Raw genomic sequence first — 14399 nt, 5'->3', positions numbered from 1 at the left:
AGATAAGAGCTCCCCGGGCAATGAGGATTTTTACAACTGGAATGTGCCTGTGCCAGATAGCATGAGACAGAGGCGCCCAGCCAAGACAAGAGTCTTTCATGTTAGGATCGACACCGCCTCTTAGTAATACTGATACCACAGCTCCGTGTCCATGAGCAGCAGCGATATGTAATGGCGATAGGCCTCGCAGAGTATTCATTGATGCAGGATTAGCACCGTGCCTAATAAGAAACTCGATCATCGTTCTATTTCCTGCCGCCGCAGCCCAAGACAGAGGCGAATACCCTAGGGAATCCCTAATGTTCGGCTCCGCGCCTGCGTGAAGGAGCAACTCGGCGATAGATAGATGGCCTCCGGCAGCAGCTAATGAAAGTGCTGACTGACTCCCTTTATAATTCGTGTCGGCACCGGAGTCCAGGAGCAGTCTAACTACGGCTTTGTGACCACGCTTGGCTGCCCACATCAGTGGAGACGTTCCTAGCGGGAAATCCTTGGAGTTTGCGCTCGCGCCTTGTCGGAGTAAAAGCTTTACCAAGTTTTCGTGACCTTCCGAGGCTGCTAGAGATAATGGTGTTCGACCTTGGTCATTCCTCAGGTTAGGGAGGTTAATGGCAGCATCGGCCTCAAAAAGAGCATTAGCCATTTTGAGCAGGCCGTACTCGGAGGCTAGGTGCAAAAAAGAAGTTTTCAGTGTTACTGAGTTGTCAGAGTTGTCGTACAGTTTTCGGCGAAAATAGGTCCAGTGCTGCAAAGATTGGTGTGACGGCCAATGAAAAGAATGCAAGAGGTTCAATTGGGAAACACCTTTGCTCTCTGAGAATTGTGCATGATGTATCCAGAATTCAACAGCATAGTGCAAAAAAGGGTATCTCAACGCTAGGACTGAGGCTTCTTTTTCCGAACTGACAGAGTCCACCGAGCTGAAGTATAAGATGCAAGTTAATGCGAGATTAGAATGGCAATGCCCAACAGCATCATTTATCGAGGAGGAATCAGGATCGAGGGCCGTCAGTCCACTTCGGAATAAGAATTCTTTTACGGTAAGATGGACGAGACGAACGACGTTGCGACGTTCCACGCGGGGTTTCCGCCCATCTGCCAAAACAGTTTGCTCAATGCTTCTCACTACCACTAGGCCATAGCACATGCTTTCCAGGGTGCGGCGCGTTGTCTCGGTTTTGTCGAGAGTATAAAGATCGTTTCGAACTAGACCTGTTCTAACAGACAACGCGTGTTGAAGTTCGTTAAGTGAAAGCGGCCTCGCAGCACAAGCAACCCATCGTATTATTTGACGAGCCAAGAGTGATTGGTCATTTTCTGCGATTTTCCAAAGAATATGGTCGTATAAATCATCTAGATCTTTAGGTATAGCGTGGATCAGTCCCTCTAGATCCTGGAAGCCTCTCTCGCTGCAGATGAGCGAGATCACGAGACTTGCCCAGAGAAATCCGCCTTCGGCTTTTTCAATGACCGCATCAGTAATCATAGTTGCGAGCTTCTGGTCAGAAGTATCGTGATAGACCTTGTGACGCACATAATTGGCTATATCCCTACGATTTTCGTAGTCCACGAAAATTTCCACTTCTTTCGCTTGAGGAGGCAAACGCACTTGCCGAGAGAAAATGCAAACTTTGATAGTCGTGGATGGGAAGCGTTGCCAATAGTCGACCACATCAATACGCGCATGCTCCTCGCATTCATCCAAAGCATCAATGAGGATAATCAACTCGAAATGTCGGGATGCATGCACCAGTGAGTACTCAAGAAGATCCTCTATCTCAGAAGGATTCCAATGCCAGTCTTTACCTGGCCTACCAACCACCTCGCATTTTGCGTTAAAAGTATTCGTGACATTGACCAGAGACGCGGGGACTTGAGGAAAAACCTGGTATAGAAGTGACTGAAAAAGGCCTGACGCACTACGTCGCATGAAGTGACCACCACTATGGAAGAGAAAAGTAGCTACTAAGACCGGTTTGTAATGCCGTGGGGTTTTCTGTTGGAATTCACGGACCAAATAGGTTTTGAGCGTGGTTTTTCCAGAACCTGGTTTGCCTTTGATCCAGAGAGGTGTGGAACCGGATTGAGTAAGCCATTGTCTATATTTTGGATGTTCAGAAAGCCAGACACATGTACCGTCGGCTACCAGATCGTCTACTTTGACAGCTTCCTCCATTTCTGGAAATGACAAAGATTCAAGGAACTCTGCCTAGTAGATTAATATTACGGATAGGGGTTACCAAATCTTTGCTGCTAACCTCTATCTTCTCGTCTTAATTCCAGGGCTAATAAGCTGAGAGGTTGAATCATTTTTTTAATTTCACCAAGTATGCGCTTGTATGCAACGTCGTTGGGGCTCGCGAATTTGACGAGTTCCTTAATTGTTTTATTTTAGCACCAGAGTCTCCACAAAAATACTAGCCTGACATACTGAGCAGGTTTTACGGAGCGGCAAGCGTGGGAACTCATCCTCAATCATCCAAGAATCAGCCTGAATCTGTGTTATATTAGAAAATCCTTGCGAAATCCTTGCTTGGTGGTCCTACCTTCATGATTTCCGGGAGGCGCAGTTCTTCATAAAAATATGCGACGTTCATTCCGTGCCCTTTCTCAGATATCAAGCGTCTGAAATCGCTCTGAACTTCTTCGAGCAGATAGTTGATGCGCTGAAGCAATGAATCGCGCTTTTTCTGCACTAACATGTTGCTTTCAATGTGGTGGTCTTCAGCGCCATGAGAAGTTCCGCCAGCGCCAGTCTCGCCATCAGGAATTCTGAGAACGGTGGCTCCGAGAAATATAATGCCTACTGTGGAGCTGTAAATACCGTGATTATGGTAGTCTCCTTTAGACAAGGAAAGAGCTTTCTTTACGACGAGACCACCAAAATTATGGGCAATAAAAAGGATATTTCTCTTTTCCTAGTATCCCCGAACAAGTCAGCGAAGCTAGAATGAAGCGTTGACAGAATAACGAGGCAGGAAGCGGACAAATCCTTACCGAGTTAGAGTGCCCTCTTAGAGCAACTAGGTGGCTGAGCAAGAACTGTGCAGCTAATTGTAAAGTAGCCACAATAGTGTTGCGCCAAGTATTCTTTCGTTCGGTATCATACCCGTACGTCAAAATACGGCTGCGAGGAACGTCGCGACTAAGAAAAGCAGCCGGCCAAAAAGTAGTGGCTACTCCATCAAAGCCACACCATGACCAGGAGGCGCGGGGGTGGCCGTTCAAGCCGTGCACAAAGACGATATCTGAAATCGGGCCGGAGATATCGCGTGACTCATAGACGGTCTCCAAATTCGATGATCTGGTCCAACGCAGCTCGTAATCCATGGATGGGTTTGTCTGGTTAGATATTGGAGATGCTTGTACGATCCGGGCTTCGGAATTCGACGTACGGTCTGGCTCTGCACTATTTTCCTTGGAAGCTTGTTCAGACACTGCGGTATGGGCATTTCGAGATTTTAACTGCCTTGGTCGACACGATTGAGCTTCCAGCGTGCCTTTTATACCAGACATTGAAGCCTCTTTGAGTTAGTGTGAGGTTTTCGTCTCACTTCCACAATTCGTGATGAGTGAACGTTGTCCAGACGTTTGTAGACGTTTCCGCGACCAGAGCTTGCAGTGTGGCAGTGTAGACGGCTCGACTCAACAATTCCTCGAAATTTGCGGGCTAATGAGCAACGCAATCGTTCTGGGAGAGTGTGATTAGTAGCATCGAAACCTCCAGACTTGTAGTAGACGCAGGACGGATCAAAAAGAGGCAAGAACAATGAGAGACAATAGCAACCTCACAATAAAGCTCTTGTATTCATTTTGCCCCACATGTTCCAGCGCACTGCACATTTGCGCAATGTCCGCTCCCGCGCGCCCGTTAGTGGCTAACCTTTAAATCTGCCTTACCGCTGCGCAACTTGGGCAGATAGGCCCAGCTCTAGACAAGAAAAAGTGAGGCGCGAGCGGGGAAACCCCCTCGACCCTGCGCCCGTAGGCCCACCAACGCTTTACGTCGCTGTCATCACAAAATAACTCGACTTGTGGCAATCCGCGAAGTTTACTAACGTAGTAGCAGGGCGCACAAGGAGGAGGCTTTAAAAGGAGTAAATTTGATCCGAGTCCGTTACCGTGCTACCTATGCAGGTGCTGCATACGTAGACCGTTGGTACGTGCACTAACCGTCGCCCGATTGATCGTCCAAATTTTAGCTGCCCAATTCAGTCAGTCCATGAGGTTATCCGTCTTAACCCAGACTGGATCCGACTGATAGAGCTCTTAGTACCTCTATATACGCATGAAAGAGGGGTAGAAGGACGCGTTCGCGTTGTTTTGCGTCTATGCATTCACTATTTCCCCCCAACTCCCCCTAAACTATACCTAAAAAGACTTAAAGCTAAGCTATACAGCCCTATCCGCCGTCTATAGACGTTTGCAACCGGGCCTTATTAATCAGGCCAATCCGACGGCTCTAATTTAAGAGGCCAATCTGGCCGTAAAACCTTAACGATCTAGACGTCAGGCAACTAACCACGCTCGTGCAGAAGACAGGATGGTATTCTCTATGAGTAGAACTAATTCCTGAGGGTCCTCTCCCCTCTTTGCTTCCTTTTTATCAGGCGAAGTGAGACGTTTAGTAAGCGACAACATCACGATACTCAGATCACGGATCACAATGTACATCCTTACAATTCTACCTAAATATTTTAAAGTACTATATACCCTCTATATTGTCACGGAGCCGTTAGAAGCAGTTGTAATAAGCTTAGTTAAGCAGCTAGTAGCTGTGCTATCTACAATAATTAGTAGGTAAGAAATTAAGACGTTGCGCGAGTAGAGGGAAAGGAAGAGTCGGGAGCAGGCTTGCTAATCAATCACCCAGGTTTCAATATTGAATTGAATTGAATGCCAAGATTCAATCAATTCAATCAACTGAGAGCTCGCTGGCTTAGCAACTCAATCAATATAGAGGTTCTAGCAGTGTGGCCAACAGGCAGCGTTCAGCGAGCGATAACGCCTTCCGCTGACTAACTGTGGCCAATCAAGTCGCTCGCTAGACGCTCGCTGGTAATATGTATATGCTAACTGTAAAGCTGACAGCGCGCTTATCCTAATTAGGTAATTTATATAGATCTAATAGAGTTATAGAGTTAGATTTTAGATTTTTGGCAGCACTTCTGTATATACAAATATTAACGTTATCCGATCTTAGATCTACCTAAATTAACCTTAATAGTATCCAAATATTGTTAGATTTAACTAGCACGCCGTACGGGCTTTAAAGTAGGTATTTGTACTGGTAGTAACGTTAGGGGTAAGGATCTGGGTTAGGTGGTTAAGCGGGCTCTATTTTAAAGTTAGACTCTATTAAGGAACGAGCTTTAGTAAACCTACCTATCTTAGCTAGTGTTTCTACCGCTATATTTAACTTATAGCCAGTTAGGTCGGTGTTTAAATTCATTAGCTAAGGTATAGTTAAGGCACCGTTAGAGCTAATACAGTTAATTAAGCTACTTAGTAGGAGGCCTTTAAGAAGCCACCACTTTTAACATTAATCTGCTTTAATTGTGTTAGCTATAAGCTTATTACGCTTATTAGTAACAACCTTCTTAGCTTAACTAAAAGCTTATTTATAAGCAGAGCTTATTACTAGTATAGAAAATAGATCTAGGGCAATCTTAGCGAGGATTAGATAGAGTACTTAACTAGTTATAAGCCACTAGTTAAGAGGATCTGAAGGACGTTATTTACCTTACTGCTGTTTTTATTATGGATCTTAATAAGTTTAAGGCCTGCGTCGTAGTAGCAATTAAGCTTAGTAGTAAGCTTAATTCACTTCTATAAACGTAAGGAAGTAAGGTCTTTATTAACCAGTAGAGACTATAAATACTTATTACCTAAGTCGCCGCTAGATATGCAAGGAACCTTCCTATATTATAACTTAACTACCTCCTTATCTTCCTTATCTACTTACTTATTAATATAGTTAGGCCGTCGAAAACGGACTCTGCACCTGTACGTGGTGACGGCTACGAACCTGGTCTTCGAAGTTCAGATCCAGAGCCAACGCAGAGACGTCGCACAGCGTGCGGACAGGACCTGGTGGTGGTTGTGGGCGTTAAGGGCGGTGGTGAAAAGTTTTCGGATGGTGAGATCTTAAAAACCACTACTATTGGCCCTCTACAATACGACGACCACTACTGTTCTCCTATCTAGGGCACCTATACGATCCAACATGGATATACAGTATTCGATAGCATCCCCCGACCCCTAACAGAAAGCATCGACAACCTCTTATATTAATAAACGAGTGAATGTAAACGAGTAAACGAACGAGCAAATATACGGCCCCTTCTAACCCCTAGGGCGATCGCCCGCGGAGCATGCGGTCACTCGCCGTACTGCCGTAATACTACTAAAGCGACAGCCGGATATAACCCCGTATAGTTTTCCTTGTCTCCTCTTAATGGAGTGGTGCCCCTAGAGAGGGCCTAGTGACTAGGGCCTAGGCATAAAAGATACCTAGGTATACATATCCCGCTTTCGGCTTTTAGTATTAGGATAGTAGAACGGATAAATCCCCCTTACGCCTTCGATAGGCCCTAAAGGGGGGAAGGCATGGCGTATATGGCAATAGTTAAACAAGAGATAGCATATAGGGGATAGCCAAGATATAGGAAACAACAATAATACAGCAATTAATTAGCAAGGCCTAGCTAGGACATAGTAAACCCTAGCTTGGATAAGCTAGAGAAGGAAGTAGTAGTTCCCAAAGAGTTCGAACATCTAAGGAGGATAGGATGTAGCCGTAGGCCCGTAGGGCCGCCGCTACAGACGGACATGGCAAATCGGGGTTTTTTATCCTACTAAGGTGGCTTATAGGGTTTTTCCTCCCCCTAGCAGCAAGGGTTTTTTCCCGTTAATATTACTTTTCCCTTATATACGGAGTAGTCTACGTAGGGCTAAATAGCATCTATATCAGACGTTAATCAAAGAAGAATTATTATTATTATTATTATTAATATAGTTATTAAATACTATTTCTATACACCGCTCGGCGTGCTTCCACTACTATAGCTACCATTTCCACTTATTATAAAAGTAGGCGCGTTTAAGAGAGTGATAGAGGATAACTGTAATAAAGTAGTGCGGGCTCTTAAGCCTTATCTTATTAAAATACTTATTAAGCTTCTGTAGAGCTATATTAACGCCAGATTTAATAAAGAAATTGTTTTTATTCTTAAGGCTCTACTAAGTTTGTATAAGGACCTAGTAAAGAAGTTCTATATTTATAAATAACTCCTATAAAGCTCTATATAAGCCCTTAAGCCTAGGGTTATTAGTGTTACCTTTTATACATTTAGTAGCTAATATAAAGGGCTTTAAGATCTTAATAAGCTGCTTAACTTTCGCCTAATCCTCTATAATAAGAAAGTCCTGCGTAAGGTTATAGCTGTCGTTAGCGGGCTTTCTCTAAAAAAGCAAATATTTGTTAATTCCTTTCTTAAGAAGTGTAACGGCGCTGGGGCACCGCCCTATGCGACGTCTACATGCAGCCTAGTTAGGGGCTCGCTTGGAGACTTGGCTCGTGTATATAGACGTATCCTTTCCTCNACCTTCTTCTGCTCCTTAGCTTAGTATCTTNNTAATACAGCATTCTACAAGCTTNGGTTNAGAGGCATTTNTANNAGCCGTAACATTATACTAAGCTCACCCACCCGGGGGGGACTTCATTTGTTTGGAGCTCCCTCTTTACCTCGCCTGGGAAGGCCTAGATAATCTCCCACCCCCGTCCCGCGTGTTCTTGCGGAGAACACGCGTCGAACACCCCTAGCTGCGCGTCGTCGACGCGTCGAGTCGCTATTATTGAACCGGGAGCCGGTATTCAAGCAGCTAGAAGGTCTCCTATGGTTACGATCGATGGCCAAGGACACGATGGCTTGCATCCTACTGCTACCCTACTAGATCGAGCGCGGCTCTCTAGAACCCCCCCGACCTTTTCGACTGATACGGAGTTGTACGAGCTTTAGAGACGACCTCGGTTGAGACTTACCCTAGGGCTGCGAGAACGAAATCAATTGAGACTTAGCCGTAACGCTGCGATGAACGACATTGATGGATACACAGACTACGCTACGATAACCACCCCGATTGATACTGAGCTGTACGAGGAGAGACGAAATCGACTAGGAAGGACTTGCTAGCACCGTACTGCCACCCCAAACCCCCAAACCCGATTACCGACTGTGCCGATATGCCTACAGTCTGATTGACTAACGATCGCGCCGATACGCCTGCGATACGCCTGCGATCTGAAGGCGATCCGAATGTGATTTGAATGCGGCCCGAACGCGATTCGAAAGCAAACCCGATAACCTGTCGCGCCGATATGCCTGCGACACGACTCTCCGACTTGTCTATAAACGCCCTTATAGACACCCGTCGAGTTCTCATTAATAACCACCGTACGCGATCGACCCGAACCTTACTATCGACCTAGGTAGTCCCTCGATCTTACGGCCGAATATATCTGCATCCTATGTACAGGGGTACTAGGAACCTAGGGGAGAATTTGAGTGATTTATGGCACTCTTAATCAGGAGAACAGATTAGGAGAATTATTCCGATTTATGGCACTCTCCAACAGCTCTGCAGATGAGCCTATTTATCTCTACGACCTTATACGAACTATCGACGCTTTCCTCTTAATAGCTATTCGTACGACCTTTACGAATAAGACAGCTCGCCATTACGAAAGCATGTCCTGCTATTCGTTAACTACTCTCAAATATCAAAGCGCACCCTTTCTTCGATACCTTCGAATATTAACAACGTCTCAAACTACTTACCGATTGACGGTAGACCCCGAGAAACCGACCGCATGATAGCACCGATACGCCTGCTATTACGACTTTAACAACGACCGTATGAGTTCGTTAACGATCGACTACCTCCCTTACTAATTTAATCGTCTTCTTCTCCGCCTACGGTAATCCTTTTTGACTAACACTAGGCTACGTATACTAAGGAACAACTACGGTTAATACTAAGTTATACAAGCTTTACCTTAAGCATTTGTATACTTCAACAACGAGGTTAATACTGAGCTGTGTAAGCTTTAACAACGAAATCAATTTAGATAAACTGGATAATAATTGTGCCGATACGCCTGCAATCCAAATGCGATTCGAATACAACCCGAATGCGATTTAAATGCATACCTAACTAATAAGAGCTCGTGCCAATACATATACGAGCTATAATTTTTTTTTCTATGGCTTGGGGCGCGCCATATTAAAGGAGGGGGTAGTAGAGCTAAGGAGGTACTAGAGTTCTAAGAGGAACGACGACCATAGAGGGCTCCTAGCGATATATACCCCTTATAGTAGTAGGACGGCTGCATGCCCTATACCAACCTAATAACGACTGTGCCGCTACGCCTATAGTTTAACGACCGAACGATCGCGCTAATACGCCCGTAATCTATAAATAAGATAATCGTGCCGATATAACTGCTATCGTATACTACTATAACAATAATTGCGCCGTTACGCCTGTAATCCATTAACCAACAATTATACTACTACGCCTATGATCTATTAACTAGCTAATAGACCGAGCTCCAAATATTTAACCGACTATTATTACTTAACGCTTGCACCATACTGCTATTACGATAAACCACCTACTGCTTTACCTATAGTAACCTAATTAACCTTCTACTACTCTGCCTATAGCATTACTATTAATACCTACTACTCCGCCTATAGCTAACCAATACCTTACTGCCTTACTCGCAGCACTATGATTAACTCTAGCTGCTCTACCTGCAGCTAATACTAATTTAACCTTCGCTGCTCCGCCTATAGCGAACTATCTTCTACTACCTTACTTGCAGTACTATAATAGACTATTACTGCTCTACCTACAGCACTACTACCGACTTTAACTGCTCTACCTATAGTCTACAACCGACTTCTACTACCCCGCCTATAGTAATAACTATATATAAGAGAGAGCTTTACCCCTTAGAATACGACCCCGCCGCTAGCACCGTACTACTACTTAAATTAATAAGCTTCGCGCTAATACGCCTGTAGAACTATAACCTATTAATAGACGAGCTTTATACTCGACCTACTATTACTACCTAACGCTGGCACTACACTGCTATAAGAACTAACACCTTACTACTCTACCTATAGCCAACTAATTAAATAATTACGCCGATACGCCTATAATCTAAATGTGATTTAAATGCAACCTAAATATAATTTAAATGCATACCTAACCGACTAATTATGCTAATATACCTGCAATCTACTAGCTAACTGATAGATTAAGCTCCAAATATTTAACCTACTATTACTACCTAACGCTAATACCGTACTACTACCTAACTAGATAATACCTTACTACTCTACCTATAGCTAACTAACTAGACAACAATAGCGCCAATATACCTGCTATTACAACCTAATAACAACTATGCTGCTACGCCTATAGTCTAACCGACAGACTAATTATGCCGTTACGCCTATAATCCGCCTGCAACCTAAATGCGATTTAAATGCTACCCGAATATAATTTAAATATAAACCCGACCGAATAATAGCGCTAATATGCCTACTATTATAATAGACCCTTACTACTCTACTTGCAGCTAACTAACCCTTACTGCTTTATTAGTAGCTAGCTAACCCTTACTACTCTGCCTATAGCTAACCGACTTTTACTACTCCGCCTATGGTAACACCTGTATATAAGGTAGAGCTTTACTCCCTAAAATACGGCCTATTACTAGCACCGTACTGCTATAATCCTAATAAGTTACCACGCTAATACGCCTGCGAACCATTATTAATAAAACACCGTGCTAATATACTTGCGGAACTATACCCTAACAACCTATTACGCTAATACGCCTGCGACCTAAATATAACTAGGTAGAGCTTTACTCCCTAGAATATAACCCTATTACTAGTATTATACTACTACCTAAACGACCTGTTGCTGGCACTGTACTGCTACTAAACGGATAAGAACTCGTACTAATATGCATGCGAGTAACTCCCTAACCCTCCCACTTTTATTAAACCTTTACGCCTACTTTTCTAAGAGGGGGACTAGGGGGGCTTTTTTATGGCTTAGGGCGCGCTATAATAAAAGGGGGGAGAGTATAGCTAGGAGGTACTGGAGTTCTAGGAGGAGGGAGAAGGAATAATAACTAACAGAGGGCTCTTAGCAATAGACCCCTCGCTACAGCAGGAGCTGTAGGACGGCTACCTGCCCTATATTAACTAGGTATAGTAATATACCTCGCAGCAGCAGGAGCTGCAGGACTGCTATAAGTCCTATGTTAACTAGTATCGCGATTAAGCGCCAGATATAAGATTTTTTTTCTTTTCTCTTTCTTCTCTACGAGGGGCTAAAGCCTAAGGGCAGGCTTTTTTGGAAGAGGGGGGTGATATAACGGCGCTGGGGCACCGCCCTATACGACGTCTATATGCAACCTAGTAGGGGCTCGCTTAGAGACTTGGCTTATATATATAGACGTATCCTTTTCTCGACCTTCTTCTGCTCCTTAGCTTAGTATCTTTATAATATAGCATTCTACAAGCTTTGGTTTAGAGGCATTTATATAAGCCGTAATAAGAAGTAGCGCCTGGTAAAGTATATAGTAGGTAGAGTTCTATTAAACGCCTCTATCTTTAATAAGTATAAGTTTAGCTTAATTAAAGAGCTTATCCTCTATATAGGCTTAGGTTTAATTCTTAGTAAAGTCCTTATAGTAAGCCGTAGATTATATAATATATTTAATGATATTATAAACCTTACTAACGGCGCCTCTCTGTCACGGGACTCACACGTTCTCACGTCTCTGCGCGTTTTGACGTTCTTGACCCGTGCTCACGTTCGTCCCGAGACACCTACGCACGTTCCCCTACAACCCCTATTTATACCCGTACCTGACCTGTTCTGTTTCTGCATCCAAATGTCTTTGTATCAACCACGCATAGTTACGCGTACGTAGCCTTCTTCAATTACTACCCTGTTTAGTACATTGTATTCCAGCTCGTGCCCACTTCCGTGACACTACATTTAGATCCCTTTTCAACGTACCTGGCGCGGCCTGTGGGCTACTGGTCGCGGAGCATGCCTTTCTACGCCTAATACGAGGGTAGATACAGGAGCTACTGGCTGCGGGTAGACTAGGACCGCTGGGGTTCTGAACTAGTACCACAAGACACCACGCCGATACGCCTGTGGAATCACAACCTGCCGACAAGACATCGCGCCCGATACGCCTGCGACCTCGGATGGCTTGCATCCTACTGCTATTACGAACAGGCACGTTACTGGCCCCTCGGTTTGACCTGATCGCTCGCATCCTACTGGCTACGTACAGCAACACGAACACGAACACGGAAGCTGGTATACTTTACTACTGTCCTACCGACCTGCACGCCACTGCCCTACGTACCGACAAGACCCTCGCGGCCGATACGCCTGCGAAACGACCCCGATAACCCGTCGTGCCGATACGCCTACGACCCTGAGTCGCTTGCATCGTACTGCTGCCCCGAACACGTCGCTTGCATCGTACTGCTACCTGAACCTGACAAGCCTCGTGCGATACGCCTACGAGCGCGAACACGACTAGGTAGAAGCCTCGCTCCCTAGGACCCCCAACCGTCGCTTGCATCGTACTGCCGCCATGAACCGATAAGCCTTGCGCGCGATATGCCTACGAGCCGAACACGACTAGGTAGAGCCTCGCCTCCCTAGACCCCTGAACCCGTCGCTTGCATCGTACTGCTACCCGAACACGACTAGTAGAGCCTTGCTCCCTAGACCCCCGAACCCGTCGCTTGCATCGTACTGCTGCCCGAACACGTCGCTGGCATCGTACTGCTACCTACCCGAACCGATAAGCCTCGTGCCGATACGCCTACGAGACGACCGTGCGCTGGCACCGCTACTTGCTACCGTCCGAGAACCTGCCGCCGAAGCTCTCTGTATCTGATACCCGAATTATCCTTAAGCCGCCCGAACCTGTCGCTAGCATCGTACTGCCGCCGCCGAAGCTATTCGCATCCGATACCCAGACTGTCTTAAGCCGCCCGTCGCTGGCATCGTACTGCTACCTACCCGAACCGACAAGCCTCGTGCCGATATGCCTACGAGACGACCCCGTCGCTGGCACCGTACTGCTACCATATGAACTGATAAGCTCCGTGCCGATTCGCCTACGGAACCCGAACACGTCGCTAGCACCGTACTGCTACCCGAATCTGATAAGATCCCGTGCCGATATGCCTACGGAACCCGAACCTGACGCTAGCACCGTACTGCTACCGATAAGAACCTGCCTACGATACGAATACTGCACCGCATCGACAAGAACCTGCTAAGAATATGCCTTNCCANNACCACGAACACCGTACTATACTGCCGTTTAGGCCGATAAATACTGCCTAAAACGCCCATTTTGGACCAAAAATTGGGGTAATTTTTTAGGGGGACCTGGAGTATAGGAAGGGAGGCCGTAGAGCTACTAGAAGCGAGAAAGGGACTATACGAGCTTTAGTAATGCGTCTCTAAGCGGCGAGGACAGGAGTATAGCTGGCGACAGAAGCTGGGTTATGCTTTGGGCCTAATAAGTCAGTAGCCTAACGATTAAATATGGAAGGACTGAACTGGAGGAGCCTGTGCAACGGAGGACGTAGAAGGGAGGAGAAGGCTGACGAAATTTTTTTTTCCCGTATTGGGTTTTTTTTGGTATACACGATACGCCTCGCAGGAGCTCGGAAGTAAGGGGGGGGTACTATTACGGGACTTACACGTTCTCACGTCTTTGCGCGTTTTGACGTTCTTAACCCGTGCTCACGTTTGTCCCAAGACACCTACGCACGTTCCCCTACAACCCCTATTTATACCCGTACCTGACCTATTCTGTTTCTGCATCCAAATGTCTTTGTATTAACCACGCATAGTTACGCGTACGTAGCCTTCTTCAATTACTACCCTGTTTAGTACATTGTATTCCAGCTCGTGCCCACTTCCGTAACACTCTCTGCCATATAAGGTTAAATTTAGCTTTGTCGCTTATACTAATTAATAAGCGTTTAAGCTTGCTAACGCCTTTACTGTATATTAGGGCCTTAACGGTAAGGTTTAGAATATGGCCAATATATTGGAGTCGTTCCCTTTTTAGTATAAAGAGGCTTTTAAAAAGGTGCTTATAGAGCTTATCGTTATTAGTAGCGTTATTAGCCATTAAGCAGCTAAGCTTATATTTAAATTAATACTTCTAAATAACTACTGCTAAAGCTATTGCTATATTCTTAGCGGTATATAAGCCTTATATCTAGGGGAGTCCTATAAGGATTAATTAAAGCTTGCTA

General features: G+C 45.2%; 3 protein-coding genes across 3 annotated transcripts; 1 reads left to right on the top strand and 2 right to left on the bottom strand.

The window, feature by feature from the left end:
• Nucleotides 1-22: 22 nt before the first annotated feature.
• K441DRAFT_510389 (ankyrin) lies at nucleotides 23-466 on the bottom strand (the record flags this gene model as incomplete). Its single annotated transcript, XM_067642091.1, has 1 exon — nucleotides 23-466. A coding segment is annotated over one exon (444 nt), but the record flags the coding sequence as incomplete, so codon positions are not given.
• An 820-nt stretch (nucleotides 467-1286) lies between these two features.
• On the bottom strand, nucleotides 1287-3700 carry K441DRAFT_181760 (uncharacterized protein). Its single transcript, XM_067640379.1, has 6 exons — nucleotides 2998-3700; nucleotides 2547-2918; nucleotides 2432-2497; nucleotides 2259-2376; nucleotides 1535-2205; nucleotides 1287-1458 (listed from the first exon to the last, which is right to left on the bottom strand). Exons 1-6 carry the CDS (start codon nucleotides 3514-3516, stop codon nucleotides 1426-1428), a joined length of 1779 nt encoding a protein of 592 aa, XP_067501927.1. The 5' UTR covers nucleotides 3517-3700; the 3' UTR covers nucleotides 1287-1425.
• An 8392-nt stretch (nucleotides 3701-12092) lies between these two features.
• On the top strand, nucleotides 12093-12675 carry K441DRAFT_663061 (uncharacterized protein; the record flags this gene model as incomplete). Its single annotated transcript, XM_067649141.1, has 2 exons — nucleotides 12093-12251; nucleotides 12424-12675. A coding segment is annotated over one exon (252 nt), but the record flags the coding sequence as incomplete, so codon positions are not given.
• Nucleotides 12676-14399: the final 1724 nt, after the last annotated feature.

The sequence above is a fragment of the Cenococcum geophilum genome (assembly GCF_001692895.1).
Source record: "Cenococcum geophilum 1.58 unplaced genomic scaffold K441scaffold_32, whole genome shotgun sequence".
Lineage (NCBI taxonomy): Eukaryota > Fungi > Ascomycota > Dothideomycetes > Gloniales > Gloniaceae > Cenococcum > Cenococcum geophilum.
This window is presented reverse-complemented; position numbering and strand designations above follow the sequence as displayed.